Source organism: Saccopteryx bilineata, chromosome 3 (genome assembly GCF_036850765.1).
Source record: "Saccopteryx bilineata isolate mSacBil1 chromosome 3, mSacBil1_pri_phased_curated, whole genome shotgun sequence".
NCBI classification, from domain to species: domain Eukaryota; kingdom Metazoa; phylum Chordata; class Mammalia; order Chiroptera; family Emballonuridae; genus Saccopteryx; species Saccopteryx bilineata.
This window is the reverse complement of record NC_089492.1, coordinates 207182581-207199371: the sequence shown is the minus strand read 5'-3', so window position 1 is coordinate 207199371 and position 16791 is coordinate 207182581. Positions and strand designations below refer to the sequence as shown.

The 16791-nt window shown below is 38.3% G+C and overlaps 1 protein-coding gene across 5 annotated transcripts in view; it reads left to right on the top strand.

Annotated features, from left to right (window-relative positions):
• EVI5 (ecotropic viral integration site 5) overlaps window positions 1–16791 on the top strand; it is a 269819-nt gene that overhangs the window by 179802 nt on the left and 73226 nt on the right. For all 5 annotated transcript variants that reach the window (XM_066268649.1, XM_066268645.1, XM_066268646.1 and 2 more), the window contains one exon: window positions 12431–12526. In XM_066268649.1, the coding sequence (XP_066124746.1) occupies window positions 12431–12526 (96 nt within the window). The remainder of the gene's footprint in view (window positions 1–12430; window positions 12527–16791) is intronic.

Sequence of the window (16791 nt, the reverse complement as noted above, 5' to 3'; positions counted from 1 at the left end):
ACCAGTGGTATAGCTGGGTCAAAAGGCAGTTCGATTTTTAATTTCTTGAGGTATCTCCATACTGTTTTCCACAGTGGCTGCACCAGTCTGCATTCCCACCAGCAGTGCAGGAGGGTTCCCTTTTCTCCACATCCTCGCCAGCACTTATTCTGTGTTGTTTTATTGATGAGCGCCATTTTGACTGGTGTGAGGTGATATCTCATTGTGGTTTTAATTTGCATTTCTCTAATCATTAATGATGTTGAACATTTTTTCATATGCCTATTGGCCATCTGTGTGTCCTCTTTGGATAAATGTCTATTCATTTCTTTTGCCCATTTTTGGATTGGATTGTTTGTCTTCCTGGTATTAAGTTTTCCAAGTTCTTTATAAATTTTGGTTATTAACCCCTTATCAGATGCTATGTCAAATATATTCTCCCATTGTGTAGTTTGTCTTTTTATTCTGTTCTTATTGTCTTTAGCTGTGCAGAAGCTTTTTAGTTTGATAAAGTCCCATTTATTTATCCTGTCTTTTATTTCACTTGCCTGTGGAGACAAATCAGCAAATATATCGCTGCGAGAGATGTCAGAGAGCTTACTGCCTATGTTTTCTTCTAAAATGCTTATGGTTTCACGGCTAACATTCAAGTCTTTTATCCATTTTGAGTTTATTTTTGTGAGTGGTGTAAGTTGGTGGTCTAGTTTCATTTTTTTGCAGGTAGCTGTCCAGTTTTCCCAACACCATTTGTTGAAGAGGCTGTCTTTACTCCATTGTATTGTCTTACCTCCTTTGTCAAATATCAGTTGTCCATAGAGCTGTGGGTTTATTTCTGAGTTCTCTGTTCTGTTCCATTGATCTATGTGCCTGTTCTTATGCCAGTACCATGCTGTTTTGAGTACAATGGCCTTATAATATAACTTGATATCTGGAAGTGTGATACCTCCTGCTTTTTTCTTCCTTTTCAGGATTGCTGAGGCTATTCGTGTTCTTTTTTGGTTCCATATAAATTTTTGGAATATGTGTTCTATGTCTTTGAAGTAAGTCATTGGTATTTTAATTGGTATTGCATTGAATTTATAAATTGCTTTGGGTAATATAGACATTTTAATGATGTTTATTCTTCCTAACCATGAGCACGGTATATGCCTCCACTTATTCGTATCTTCCCTGATTTCTTTTATCAATGTTTTATAATTTTCTGAGTACAAGTCTTTAATCTCCTTGGTTAGATTTATTCCTAGGTACTTTATTTTTTTGGTTGCAATGGTAAAGGGGATTGATTCCCTGATTTCTCTTTCTGACAGTTCATTATTAGTGTATAAAAATGCCTCTGATTTCTGAGTATTGATTTTATATCCTGCCACCTTGCCAAATTCTTTTATCAGGTCTAGTAGTTTTTTGACTGAAACTTTAGGGTTTTCTATATACAATATCATGTCATCTGCAAATAATGATAGTTTTACTTCCTCTTTTCCAATTTGGATGCCTTTTATTTCTTTTTCTTGTCTGATTGCTGTGGCGAGGACTTCCAGAACTATGTTGAATAAGAGTGGTGAAAGGGGGCAACCCTGCCTTGTTCCTGATCTTAAGGGGATAGCTTTTAATTTTTGCCCATTGAGTATTATGTTGGCTGTGGGTTTGTCATAGATGGCCTTTATCATGTTGAGGTATGTTCCCTGTATTCCCACTTTGCTGAGAGTTTTGATCATGAATGGGTGCTGGACTTTATCAAATGCTTTTTCTGCATCTATTGAAATTATCATGTGGTTTTTCTCCTTTCTTTTGTTTATGTGATGAATCACATTGATTGATTTGCGAATATTGTACCAGCCTTGCCTCCCAAGAATAAATCCTACTTGATCATGGTGTATGATTTTTTCCATATATTGCTGGATCCGGTTTGCTAATATTTTATTGAGGATTTTTGCATCTAAGTTCATCAGGGATATTGGCCTATAATTTTCTTTTTTTGTGTTGTCTTTGCCTGGTTTTGGAATCAGAATTATGCTCGCCTCATAAAAGGAGTTTGGAAGTCTTCCTTCCTCTTGAATTTTTTGAAATAGCTTGAGAAGAATAGGAGTTAGTTCTTCTTTGAATATTTGGTAGAATTCACTTGTGAAGCCATCAGGCCCAGGACTTTTCTTTTTTGGGAGTTTTTTGATAGCTGTTTCAATCTCATTTGTTGTAATTGGTCTGTTTAGGTTTTCTGATTCTTCCAAATTGATTTTTGGAAGATTATATGATTCAAGGAATTTGTCCATTTCATCTAGGTTGTCTAGTTTTTTGGCGTACAGTTCTTCATAGTATTTTCTTACAATATTTTGTATTTCTGTTGTGTCAGTTGTTATTTCTCCACTCTCGTTTCTAATTTTATTTATTTGAGTCCTCTCTCTTTTTTTCTTGGTGAGTCTTGTTAAGGGTTCATCGATCTTGTTTACCTTTTCAAAGAACCAGCTCCTGGTTTCATTGATCCTCTGTATTGTTTCTTTAGCCTCTATGTCACTTATTTCTGCTCTGATCTTTATTATTTCCTTCCTTCTACTAGCTCTGGGCTTTACTTGCTGTTCTTTTTCTAGTTCTTTTAGATGCAGGGTTAAGTTGTTAATTTGAGCTTTTTCTAGCTTCTTGAGGTATGCCTGTAATGCTATAAACTTCCCTCTCAGGACTGCTTTTGCTGTGTCCCATAAATTTTGAGTTGATGTATGCTCATTATCGTTTGTTTCTAGGAATTTTTTAATTTCTTCTTTGATCTCAATGTTAACCCATTCATTGTTTAATAACGTGCTATTTAGTTTCCAAGTGTTTGAATGTTTTTCAATTTTTCTATTGTGGTTGATTTCTAGTTTAATGCCATTGTGATCAGAGAAAGTGTTCGATATGATTTCAATCTTCTTAAATTTGTTGAGCCCGCTTTTGTGCCCTAACATGTGGTCTATTCTAGAGAATGTCCCATGAGCGCTTGAAAAGAATGTATATTCTGTTCTTTTAGGGTGAAAGGTTCTGAAGATATCTATTAAATCGAGTTCATCTAATATGTCCTTTAAGTCTGCTGTTTCTTTGTTAATTTTCTTTCTTGAGGACCTATCTAATGATGTTAATGGGGTATTGAAATCTCCTACTATTATAGTATTGCTGTTGATCTCGCCCTTTAAGTCCATCAAAGTCTGCTTTATATATTTAGGTGCTCCTATATTAGGTGCATAGATATTTATAATGGTTATATCTTCCTTTTGTATTGCTCCCTTTATCATTATGTAGTGACCTTCTTTATCTCTAACTATGGTCTTTGTTCTAAAGTCCATTTTGTCTGATATAAGTATTGCTACCCCAGCTTTTTTTTCATTTCCATTTGCGTGAAATATTTTTTTCCATCCTTTCATCTTCAGTCTGTGTGCATCTTTTGATTTAAGGTGTGTCTCTTGTAGACAGCATATGTATGGGTCCTGTTTTCTTATCCACGCAGCTACCCTATGTCTCTTGATCGGATCATTTAATCCATTAACATTTAAGGTTATTACTGATATGTAATGGTTTATTGCCATTTTTTTCTTTAAAACTGTTTTTCTCTTTTGCTATATTCTTTTTTTCCTTTGATCTGTTTACCACAGGTCCCTTAGCATTTCTTGCAGCCTTGGTTTGGTTGTAGTGAAATCCTTTAGTTTTTTTTTGTCTGTAAAGCTTTTTATTTCTCCTTCAATTTTAAATGATAGCCTTGCTGGATAAAGTAGTCTTGGTTGTAGGTTCTTATTCTGCATTACTTTGAATATTTCTTGCCATTCCCTTCTGGCCTCAAGTGTTTCTGTTGAGAAGTCAGAAGTCATCCTTATGGGGGCTCCTTTGTAGGTGATTGTCTTTTTTTCTCTAGCAGCTTTTAATATTTTCTCTTTATCATTTAGCTTTGGTAATTTAATTATGATGTGTCTTGGTGTTGGTTTCTTTGGATTTCTCCTTAATGGAGTTCTCTGTGCTTCCTGAACATGTGAAATATTTTCCTGCCTTAATTGGGGGAAGTTTTCTGCTATAATATGTTTGAACAAAGTCTCTATCCCTTGTTCTTTCTCTTCTTCTTCAGGAACCCCTATGATGCGGATGTTATTTCTCTTCATGTTGTCACAGAGCTCTCTTAGAGTTTCCTCAGACTTTTTGAGTCTCTTTTCTTTTTTCTGCTCTGCTTCCATGCCTTTATTTATTGTGTCCTCTAACTCACTGATTCGATTCTCTGCTTCATCCATCCTGCTTTTAATTCCTTCCATTGTATTCTTTATTTCAGATATTGTATTTGTCATTTCTGTCTGATTCTTTTTTATTATTTCAATGTCCTTTTTTATATTTGTTATCTCTTTATTTAGGTTTTCGTAATGGCCATCTATGGTGGTTCTAATATCTTTGAGCATCCTAACAATCGTTATTTTAAACTCTGCATCTGGTAATTTGGTTATATCTGATTCACTTAGGTCCTTTTCTGGGGATTTCTCTTGGTTTATTTGTGTTGTATTTCTCTGCCTCCGCATTTTCTCTTCACGAGAGTGGCTGTGATCACGTGCTCAGGTGCACAAGGGTTGGTGGCCTTGGCCTTTGCCCCGCCCCCGTGTGTGACGTTATGCTCGGTCCTGAGGGCACTGGCGAGCACCTTTGCTCAGCTGCGGGTCTCAGCCTGTTTCCGAGCTTTCGCCCTGCGTTTGCAGGATGATCCCACTCAAGGAACAGCTGCTAGCCTTGGCTCTACCACCAGGAAAGGCTGCGTGCCCAAGCTCAGCTTCGTAGCGGAACTCCGCCTCTTCTGGGCTTTTGGCTCCACCCCCGCGGGAGGAGCCTGCTACCAAGTCAGACCGCAAGCCTGGGTTGCACAGGCGGGGCAGGGATGTGCCCCTCTGCCCTTGCTCCGGGGCTGGTTTCTACCTTTTCTGGGTTTCCCGCCCTTCTCCCGGAGGCTGGATTACAGGCTGCCGGCAGCTGAGCTTAGCCGCTTTTGCACGCCCCCTTCTCCCTAGCCGGGCAAGATTGAGCTCACACCTGAGCCCACTGGTGGCCAGCCGGCTTCCGCCCCTGCCAGCAGAACCGCGCTTTTGTCTCCCGCTGCCGCCCGCTCTCCGGTGTGCCCTCAGCCGCGTGGGTGGGGGCGTCGCAGCTCGGACCCTAAGACTCACTACCGTAGACCCGAAAGCTCCCTCCTTCTATGCGACTCTGCTCTGAGTGCCGCGGGGGAGCTTGTTTGGCTGCTCTCCTGCTTTCCTTTGCTGGTATTGCTGTTTCCGGGGGAAATATTCACTTCAGCTTTGGGGAGTGACTCGTCCCAGGGGTTAGAGTGGCTATCTCCCAAAAATGTTTCTCCCTATGCCTCCTAGGTTGCACTCTCTTCCTGTTACTGTGGTTCTCTCCCCTCTCCCTCCGTCTCCAGGAGCCCTGGGTGAGTGTTTGTGAGAGAGATGTTCTGCGTGGTCCCTTTAAGAAGGATCCTGGGTCTGAGAAATCAGACTCTCTCACAAACAGTATCCTGACTTGTTTCCAGCTAAATACTGTCCTTATGCTTCTTCTGGGCTCTGGGGCTGCAGGCTGGGGCTTTGTTCCTGGGGCTCAGGGCCCTTTCCCCTCTGCTAAACTCACTTCCCACCACGCGAGTCTCTCCCTGCTGCCGTTCGCTCCGAGAAGCTAGGCAGCCCTCTCCGCGTTTCTGCTTTTCCTACCAGTCTCTGGGTGGCTTCTTCAGCGTTCCTGGGTTGAAGAGTCCTTTTAGTTTAGTCCAAAGTTGGTTTTTCCAGTTGATAGTTCATAAAATTAGTTTGTAATCCACATTGGTTCTGGGAGGTAGATGCTGGTACGTTCGCCTACTCCAGCGCCATCTTGTCTCTCTGCTTTTAATATTTTTTGATATGTACTTTCAGAGTTTCTTTTAGGCAAATACTAATAAGTAAAAGTACATATTTTTTCCTCTTCACTCTTTTGCATGAAAGTTAGCTTACTATATATTCTGCTTTTTGTTATTTTGTGTGATATGTGTTGTAGAACTTTAAATATCAGTCCTTGAAGAGTTTCCTCATTAGTTTCTAAGGTATATTGTTATCCATTTCATGGATGTAGCCTCGTATACTTAACTAGGTCTTTATTGATGAACACATGGCCTGTTCCCAGTGTTTTGCTACCATAACAGAGTATAGTGAATAACCTTATGTCATATCTAATTTCAGATTTATAGAACTATATCTATATCTACACTTCCATATAGAATAAATTCATGTAAATTTTATTGTTTGGTCAATGGGTAAATATAATTGTACTTTTCGTAAGTTTTACCAGATTACCCTCCTTAGTGTTGTACTATTTTATACTTTGACCAGCAGCAGAGCATTATAGTACCTGTTTTGTATTAACTTACAAAGTGTATAGGCAAATCTTTTTGTTTTAAATAGATGTCATTTACATATTCTAGGACAGTGATTCTCAAATAGGGTTGGAAGGTAGTGGGATTATGAGATTTCAGAGAATGATAGTGTCTACTTATGTATTCTTCAAATATTTAGGCATCTTCTATTTGTCAGTTCCTCTTTTAGGAAATGAAGATACAGTAGTGAAGGAGGTGGATATAGCCCTGGCCGGTTGGCTCGGTGGTAGAGCGTCGGCCTGGCGTGCAAGGGGTCCCTGGTTCGATTCCCGGCCAGGGCACACAGGAGAAGCGCCCATCTGCCTCTCCACCCCTCCCCCTCTCCTTCCTCTCTGTCTCTCTCTTCCCCTCCCGCAGCGAGGCTCCATTAGAGCAAAGATGGCCCGGGTGCTGGGGATGGCTCCTTGGCCTCTGCCCCAGGCGCTAGAGTGGCTCTGGTTGCAACAGAGCGACGCCCCGGAGGGGCTGAGCATCACCCCCTGGTGGGCAGAGCGTCGCCCCCTGGTGGGCGTGCCGGGTGGATCCCAGTGGGGCGCATGCGGGAGTCTGTCTGACTGTCCCCGTTTCCAGCTTCAGAAAAATACAAAAAAACAAAACAAAAAAAAGGTGGATATAATGTTGAGTGAGATAATAAGTAAAAATAGGTAAGATCGTTACTAATGATAGACTGTGAACTGGGAGTTAAGGGGAAGTGGTAAATAAGGTCCAGTACCAGAAGGTGGTGTTCAAGCTGAAACCTAAAGAGTAGGAAAGAATCAGCCTTACGAAGAGCCAGGGGGAAGATCGCTGCGTGAATGGGTCAGAATTCAAGACCTCAAAGCAGGAAAGAACTTGGTGGTTGAGGCTCAGATGTAATGGAAAGCTTAACGAGACAAAGCCAGTGAGGTAGGCTGGGACTCTACATCTTACTGTGTAGATTTTTCCAGTCCATGGTAACTAGTTTGGGTTTTTACTCCTAAGTACTATTGGAGGCAATGAAAGATTTTAAATAGGAAAGCAATATATATATATTTTGTTTTACTACATTTGCTTCAGTTTTTTTTTTTACTTTTGATTTGGAAATAGTTTTATATTTAAAGAAAAGTAGCAAAGATAGTACAGAGAATTCACATATACCCTTTAATCAATTTCTCCTAATGTTAATGTCTTGTATAACCATGGTACATTTATTGATGCTAAGAAATGAATGTTGACACAATGTTATTACTCAACTATAGATTTTATTCAGATTTTCCCATCATGTCTTAATCTCCTCTGACCTGTGACAGTTTCTCAGTGTTTTCTTATCTTTAATTATATGATACATTTACTATTAAAGAATGCCCATCAGATATTTGGTAGAATTTTGGATTGTCTGATGTTTTCTTATGCTTAGACTGAAGTATTTTAGGAAAGAACACAGAGATGAAGTGTCCTAATCACATCATATCAGGGGCATGTTTTATTACTTCTAGATATTTTTTATCTCTAGTGCTGTTAACCTTGGTCATTTGATTAAGTTGGTATCTGCCAGCTTTCTCAACTACAAAGATATTTCTTCTCAGACTTTATTGCAAGCAAGTTAGTAAGTCCAGCCCATGGTTCAAGGTGGGGCAAGACCATTAAGATACACTTCCTGAAGGAAGGAGTATCAAAGAATTTGTGGACATATGCTAAAACCACCACAAGAGTTAAATATTTCGGAGGAAATTATTTTGAGGCTCTACAAATATTCTTAATGTTTCAGCAAGTAATTTTAGCATTTATTAGGGGATGTTGCTTGAAGCAATTACTGTAATTATTTTTTAAAAATAACCACATGCCACTGTGTGTGAAAATGGGTTTGAGGTAGGGTTGGAAAAAGATCTGATGTGAGATCATCGCTTATAATAGTACAGGACAGAGGTGCTAGCTTGAGCCCAGGAATTGGCAGTTAAACTAAAGAGAAATAGATCAAATTAAAGATATACTTTTCTGAAGAAAAAAAAAGAAGATATACTTTTCTGAAGAACAATAAGACTTGGTGATTAGATAGATTGGAGAGGGAGAGGATTAGGGGAAAGTGATGTCTAAATTTTTGTTTTTATACTTGATTGATATATTGTTTATATAAAATTAGCAGAGTATAAATTACCTGTAAAATTTAGTGGCTTGAAATGGCAGTTAGCACCAATACCACAGAGTTTCTATGGGGTCAGAAATTCAGGAGCAGCTCAACTAAGTGGTTCTGGTTCATGAAGCCACAGCCATCTGAAGGTCTAACTCACACAAGAAGGTAAGGTTTCTTAGATGGTCACTCACATCGTTGCAAGGTGGAACTGGCTGTTGGAGAGATCACTGTCCTCAAGGGGTTTTCTCTTAGGAAAAGATATAAACAAACACACAAGGACAATTCAGTAGGAATAGTGCTATGATTGAGGAGAAATATAGGACACTGTAGTGGAAATTTAGTATAAGAGTAATGGTTCAAAGAAGGCCAACTAAGGAATGATTAAGCTGAGACCTTAACAATATGTAGGAGTTAGTCAAGGAAAGGCAAAAGGAATAGCATGTGTGAAGAGCAGAAGTGAAAAAGAAAAACATGGGCCCTGGCTGGGTAGCCCAGTTGGTTAGGGTGTCGTCCCAACATGCTGAAGTTGCAGGTTCCATCCAGTCAGAACACAGAGAAGGGTCAACCAGCCAGTGACAGCATGAATAGGTGGAGGAGCAAGTCAATGTGTTTCTCTCTCTTTGTCTCTCTCCCTTCCTCTCTTTCTAAAATTAATTAAATAGAAAAATAGCGGCCTGACCTGTGGTGGCGCAGTGGATAAAGCGTCGACCTGGAAATGCTGAGGTCGCCGGTTCGAAACCCTGGGCTTGCCTGGTCAAGGCACATATGGGAGTTGATGCTTCCAGCTCCTCCCCCATATCTCTCTCTCTCTCTCTCTCTCTCTCTCTCTCTCTCTCTCTCTCTCCTCTCTAAAAATGAATAAATAAATAAAAAATTAAAAAAAAAGAAAAATAGCAACATGTTTGAACTAAAAGAAGTTTATTCTAGCTGAAGAGGAGGGTGGTGAGGAATACTGGAAAGATATGAAGCTAAAGCAATGAATGGGGAGCCCAATATTATAGAGCCTTGGACACCAATATAAAGACCTGGAACATTATTTCAATATCTGTGTAGTGCCATTACGCGTTTAAAATAAAGGAGTGACAAGACCAGATTTGAATTTTATTAAACACAGATACTGGTTTGTTAGATCTAACTAGTAAAGGCTTGCAAGAACTGATTGTTAAATTTTCAAGGATTTTGTGGCACATTTGTTAAACAGCCATGTTAAAATTGTTATTTAACAAATTAAACCAAGTTTTGATAGAACAAAGGTAATAAACATTCAAACTTCATAAGTCTTAATTATTTTGCATTTTACTATTATCTGTGCTTCTGAGGTTCTTTATACCTGCTGTAACTATGGTAGAACTACCATACAGTAATGTGCTACAGCATATTTCTTCCCAACTCTATATTTCAGCCATTTTATGCTGGCAGCTTGAAAGGAGAACTATTTACACCACATAAATTGGCAGACTACATATAAGGACTTGATTTATTGTTTTGTTGATTATCTACACCAGGATTTGGCAAACTATACATATATACCATAGCCCAAATCTGTCTGGCTGCCTAAATTGTAAATAAAGTTTTATTGGAATACAGCCTTTTTCATTTATTTCTGTATTGTCTATGACCATTTTCACACTCCAGTGGCAGATAGAATAGTTGTGATGAGACTATATCACCCTCAGGTATAAAATACAATGTGTCTGTAAAATCATAGTGCACTTTTGACCAGTCACAGGAAAGCAACAAAAGATGACAGAAATGTGAAATCTGCACCAAATAAAAGGAGAACTCTCCCAGTTTCATACCTATTCAGTGCACTTCAATGTGGGCTCACGCACAGATTTTTTAGGGCTCCTTAGGTAGCTATCCCGTATAGCCTTTACAGCAGTGGTTCTCAACCTTTCTAATGCCGTGACCCCACAATACAGTTCCTCATGTTGCGGTGACCTCAAACCAAAAAATAATTTTGGTGGCTACTTCATAACTGTAATTTTGCTACAGTTATGATTCAGAATGTAAATACCTGATATGCATTATGTATTTTCCGATGGCTTTAGGCGACCCCGCTGGCGTCGCGACCCACAGGTTGAAAACCGCTGCTTTACAGACTCGTCACTGACTGATGGCCTACCAGACAGGGTTTCTCCACCAAACTGCTGGTTTCCTTCAACTGCTTATCCCACCGAGTAATGTTATTCCTATGTGGTGGCGCTTCGTTATAAACGCACTGATATTCATGTTGCACTTTGGTCACGGATTCTAATTTAGCGAGCCACTGAACTTTCCTCTGTACCGTCCACATCTCGACTGGCATGGCCGTGGGCTGCTCTGCTGTATACATGGTGTGACATCATCATCTGCGCATGCGCACATGCTGCCACATCATCCTACAGAAACTGGGAGGGTTTTCCTTTTATTTGGTGCAGATTTCACATTTCTATCTTTTGTTGCTTTCCTGTGACTGGTCTAAAGTGCACCATGACTTTACGGACACACTGTATTTACTATATGACCCTACAAGGAAAAGTTTTGACTCCTGCTCTAGACTAATAATGCAGATTAAAGCTTAAAAGTTTGTTGTATCTTCAACCTTTACATTGTGAACAGCACAAAATATTAAAGTACTTTTTCTCATATTTACTATAATCAGAAAAAATTTACTCTTGACAAATGAGTGAAATTCTCACTTTCATCTACTCTCTCTAACAAACAAAAATACTTAGCCCGTGTTCATATTAAAATTTCACTTACTCCTTAGTTTCAACCATATGTGTATTATGGATACAAGAGTTCAGTAAAAATAAGTGAAAGCATTCTGTGAGAATATATTGACTCAATAGAATTTACAATAATGAGTATTGAATATCTTATTATCTGAGTGTTTCGTACTATGCATCCTGTATATCCATTTATATTAAGATATATAATAAACTAAAGCATAAACCTGTGTATATACACACAAATATACTGCTCACAAAAATTAGGGGATATTTCCAAAATGAATATGAAGTGATAAAATATCCTCTATTTTTGTGAGCAGCATATATGCATGTGCACATCAACACACACACACACATGCACATGAACGTCCCTACCTGGGTGCTGGTTGTTAAATCAGCACAACATTGGCCATATGCACATTTACAAATAATTTAAATTGGTACTTGAAGTAAAGTTCCAATATCATATCTGAAATACAAGAATATAAATTTTTATTTAAAAGCTTAATTATTATACTTCAAATTTACTATTTTTAAAATTTTGGTATTATAATATTGTCAATATTGTATAATCACCATGCTACATATTTTGTATACTAATTGGTAAATTTCAACTGAATGTAATGAAGAAGCAAAATATTTTTGCATACCCCTTTTATTGATCGTATTTGCTTTATATTTTGTTATTTCTGGATGAGTATTAGCATGGATATTGCAGAATATGGTTTTAGAGTTTTTCCTTTGTGAAATTTTGAGGTAGTGGGATAAATAAGCAGAACTGTAATATAATCTAATTTTTATTATTCTTTGTAATATTATGTTAATATTCATTAGCATGTATTGCTTCAGAAGAAATATAATTTTGAAAATACTAGCTAGCACACTCTGTTAGTATCCATATTCTTGATTAGTCTGTTGTCCTAGTTACTTAAGTGTTTCAAAGTTCTCAATAATTGTTCTTTCATAAAAACTTGACTTTCAGTCACCAGGAATTTGAATACTTTTAATTGTTATTTTTGAAAGATCTTTAGCAGTGTTTATTTACATGAATGTTATTTCTTAATATTTAATAATGGAGTGCTATTATATATAGTCTTCATTTCATATCAAGTTTAGGAGATAATAGCCTTTTTTCATTTAATCATGGGTTTATTTGTTATTTTCTAAAGTTGAGACAGGTTACTGTGTTTATGTTTTATTAGTAGTTTATTATTAGTTTGGTTTATCCTATGGTTTATTATTGGTTTGTTCTGTTTGCCGCCCTAGAACAAGGAAGAAGTGATGGCTGTGAGGCTCCGGGAAGCGGACAGCATCGCTGCAGTGGCTGAACTTCAGCAGCACATTGCTGAGCTTGAGATCCAGGTACCATGTGACTATAAGAAAGTGCACGTAAAAACAGTGCAATAGTTCCTCTTCCCTCTGCCTCTGAACAGTGACATATCCTCACCCTAAAAATGACTGATTTTGTTTTCAAAATTTAATCATTTCCAAGTTTATTCTTTTTATTGTGGTAAAATACACATAACACATTTTAAAAGTGTATAGTTCTGTGACACTTAGTACATTCATGTTGTTGTGCAACCAAACTCCAGAACTCTTTTCACATTGAAAAACTGAAACTCTATGCCCAATAAACAACAACTCCCCATTCTCCGGTTCCCCCGAGCCCGGGAAACCACCCATTCTACTTTCTGTCTCTGAATTTTACTACATATAAGTAAAAATCATGCAGTGTCTGTTTTTTTGTGATTGGCTGTTTCACTTGGCATAATGTCATTAAGTTTCATCCATGTTATAATATGTGTCAATTTCCTTTTTTAAGGCTGCATAATCTATTGTATATGTGTGCCACATTTTGTTGATCCATTTATCTATTAATGAATACTTGGTTTGCTTCCACCTTTTTGCTATTATGAATAATGCCACAGTGAACATGGTGTATAAATACCTGTTTCAGTGCCTGCTTTCATTTCTATATGGTACATACCCAATAGTAGAATTGCTGAACTGTATGGAAATTCTATGTTTAATCTTTTGAGAAGTTGCTATACTGTTTTTCACAGCAGCTGCAGCATTTTAAATTCCCACCAGCAATGCACAAGGGTCTCAAATTCTTCACATCCTTCCCAACACTTATTAATTTTGTTTCTTTTAAAAAAAGTAATAGCCATCCTGCCTGACCAGGCAGTGGCGCAGTGTATAGAGTGTCGACCTGGGAGGCTCAGGAACCAGGTTCAAAACTCCGAGGTCACTGGCTTGAGCACAGGCTCACCAGCATGAGCACAGCATTGCTGGCGTTGAGTGTGGGATCGTAGACATGACCCTGGATCGCTGGCTTGAGCCCAAAGGTCGCTGGCTTGAGCCCAAAGGTCACTGGCTTGAAGCCCAAGATTGCTGGCTTGAGCCCAAGGTCGTTGGCTTGAGCAAGAGGTTACTGGTTCAGCTGGAGCCCCAGTCAAGGTACATATGAGAAAGCAATCTATGAACAACTACAGTGCCACAACAAGTTGATGCTTCTAGTTTTTCTCCCTTCCTGCCTGTCTGTCCCTGTCTGTCTCTGTCTCTTTCTTTTTTTGGTTTACACTCAAAGGTAACCTTTTATTCTTTCCAATTAGGATGCTATTATTCTGCAGACTTAGCAGATCAGGCTGTGTTATATAAATAGAAGTGATTTTTGTAGGGTTCTTCTAACTGAAATATGGATGTGGTCAAATTATAATCAAGGTAATATATGTAAGTAATGAGCTGAGCCTACATTCTAAGGCATTTATCCATTTAATGGTAATAAATGAGCAAAGATGAAAACACTGATTTAGGCAAACAGCAAAATAGTAACTTGTGTGCTTGAGCACAGGAACTTATTCTTTGTAGTGAATGCTTGCTAGTGATAACAACTTCATTTGTTAATTGTATCTGTGATATTAATTAGTTAATTAGCATAACAGTCATATCCTGTTCTCCTGTGGTCAGTCTAAGAAATCACAAGTTTGTTTGTGTATTTATTTATTTATAATTTAATTTATTGTGGTGACATGGTTAGTAAAATTATATAGGTTTCAGGTATACAATCGTCTATAATAATACATTGTCTGTATGTTGTATTGTGTGTTCACCACCTCAAGTCAAGTCTCCTTCCAACACCATTTATCTACTTTTTACCTTCTTACTTCCCCCACCCCCTTTTCTTGATAATCGCCATACTGTTGTCTGTATCTATGAGGTTTTTTTCTTTCTGCTCAATTCCTTCACCTTTTTAATCCAGATACCCAATTTCCATCCCCTCTGACAATTGCCAGTCTGTTCCCTATATCTATGAGTCTGTTTCTATTTTTTTTTTTAGTTTATTTTGTTCATTAGATTCCACATATAAGTGAGATCATATGGTTTTTGTCTTTCTCTAACTGACTTATTTCACTTAGCATAATACTCTCCAGGTCCATCTGTGCTGTCACAAAAGGTAAGATTACATTCTTTTTTTTCCAGCTGAGTAGTATTCCATTGTGCAAATGTACAACAGTGTTAAATCCACTCATCTACTGATGGGCACTGGGGCTGCTTCCAATTCTTGGCAATTGTAAATAACACTGCAGTGAACATAGGGGTGTATATTTTCTCTCAATTCAGTGTTTTGAGGTTTCTTCAGATAAATTCCCAAAGGTGGAATAGCTGGGTCATAAGACAGTTCCATTTTTAAGTTTTTGAAGTAACTACATACTGTTTTCACTAGTGGCTATACCAATCTGCATTCCTACCAACTGTGCACAAGGATTCCCTTTTCTCCACATCTTCCTCAACACTTGTTTGTTCATTTATTGATGATAACTGTTCAGGTGTGAAGTGATCTCATTGTGGCTTCATTTTGCATTTCTCTGATAAGTTGAGCATCTTTTCATGGTCTATTGGCCATCTGTGTGCCCTCACTGGAGAGGGTCTATTAAGGGCCTTTGCCCATTTTTTAATTGGATTGTGTTTTTGGTGTTTGAGTTTTATAAATTCTTTATACATTTTGGGTATTAATGCCTTATCAGATATATCATTGAGAAATGTGTTCTCCCATTCAGTGGGTTGTCTTTTCATTTTGTTGATGGTTTCCTTTGCTGTGCAAAAACTTTTTAGTTTGGTGTTATACTACCATTTATTTTTTTTAATGTTTTTATTTTATTTTAATTGAATTTATTGCGGTTACATTAATAAAATTATATAGATTTCAGGTGTACAATTCTATAATACATCATTTGTGTTTATCGTCCCAAGTCAAGTCTCATTTTATCACCATTTATCCTCTCTTTACCCTCATCTACCTCCCTCTCCTTCCCTTTCCCTTTTGGAATTGCTATACTGTTGTCTGTGTCTATGCAGAGTTTTTACTTTGCTTAATTCCTTGACAATTCTCTCTAGAGAATTATCTTTAGAGAATCTTTAGAGAATTGTCTGTTCAAATCTTTGGCCATTTTTTAATGAGATGGTTCTTGAGTTTTAGAAGTCCCTTATAGAACATTGTTAGTGTCAATTCCTTATCAGATATGTGGATTACAAACATTTTCTCCCATTTTGTGGGTTGTCTTTTTGCTCTATTTTTTTTTTATGTACATTTTATTTTCTTTTTTTGAAGTCCAACTTACCTATTTTTTCCACCTGGAAATTGTATAGACACTTCAAATTCACCACGTTTAAAATCAAATGTTCCTATTCCAATTAAATTTTTTTTCTTCTTTTATATCTCAAGTCTTGTGATTGAATTTTTCAACCTAGTAGGAATTTCACTTATGCTTTTTTTTACCCTCTACCATATATACCAGGACTGTGGTATATAGAGTGTGCAAATTTTCAACATTACCTGATAATACCCAATTTTTTTTTTTTTTTCTGAAGCTGGAAACAGGGAGAGACAGTCAGACAGACTCCCGCATGCGCCCGACCGGGATCCACCCGGCACGCCCACCATGGGGCGACGCTCTGCCCACCAGGGGGCGATGCTCTGCCCATCCTGGGCGTCGCCATGTTGCAACCAGAGCCACTCTAGCGCCTGAGGCAGAGGCCACAGAGCCATCCCCAGCGCCCGGGCCATCTTTGCTCCAGTGGAGCCTTGGCTGCAGGAGGGAAAGAGAGAGACAGAGAGGAAGGCGCGGTGGAAGGGGTGAAGAAGCAAATGGGCGCTTCTCCTGTGTGCCCTGGCCGGGAATCGAACCCGGGTCCTCCGCACGCTAGGCCGACGCTCTACCGCTGAGCCAACCGGCCAGGGCCAATACCCAATTATTTTACCAAGTACTTGTGCTAGTTAACATTTCTACCAACATTTTACCTCCTCGCCTGCTCTTGTAGATTTACCTTCTAATAAACATCTTGTCCAACTCTTCAATTTCTTCAAAAGAGAAAAAGTCCAGAGTAAATCTAAAACTAAATCAAAAGTAATTTTAATCATTCCAGGAACACTTTTAAGAACTTCCTTAGCCTTTCTGTATACTCCCTGGCACTCCATTCATCTGCCCCCAACGAACATTTAATGACTTCTTCTCCAGTTTACTTTTCTCCAGCCTCAGCTCTTCCACAGAGCTACCAGAGTTATCTTTCTAAAACATAAAAACTTTTATTGACTGCCTTTTATTTACCAAATCACATCAAAGCTC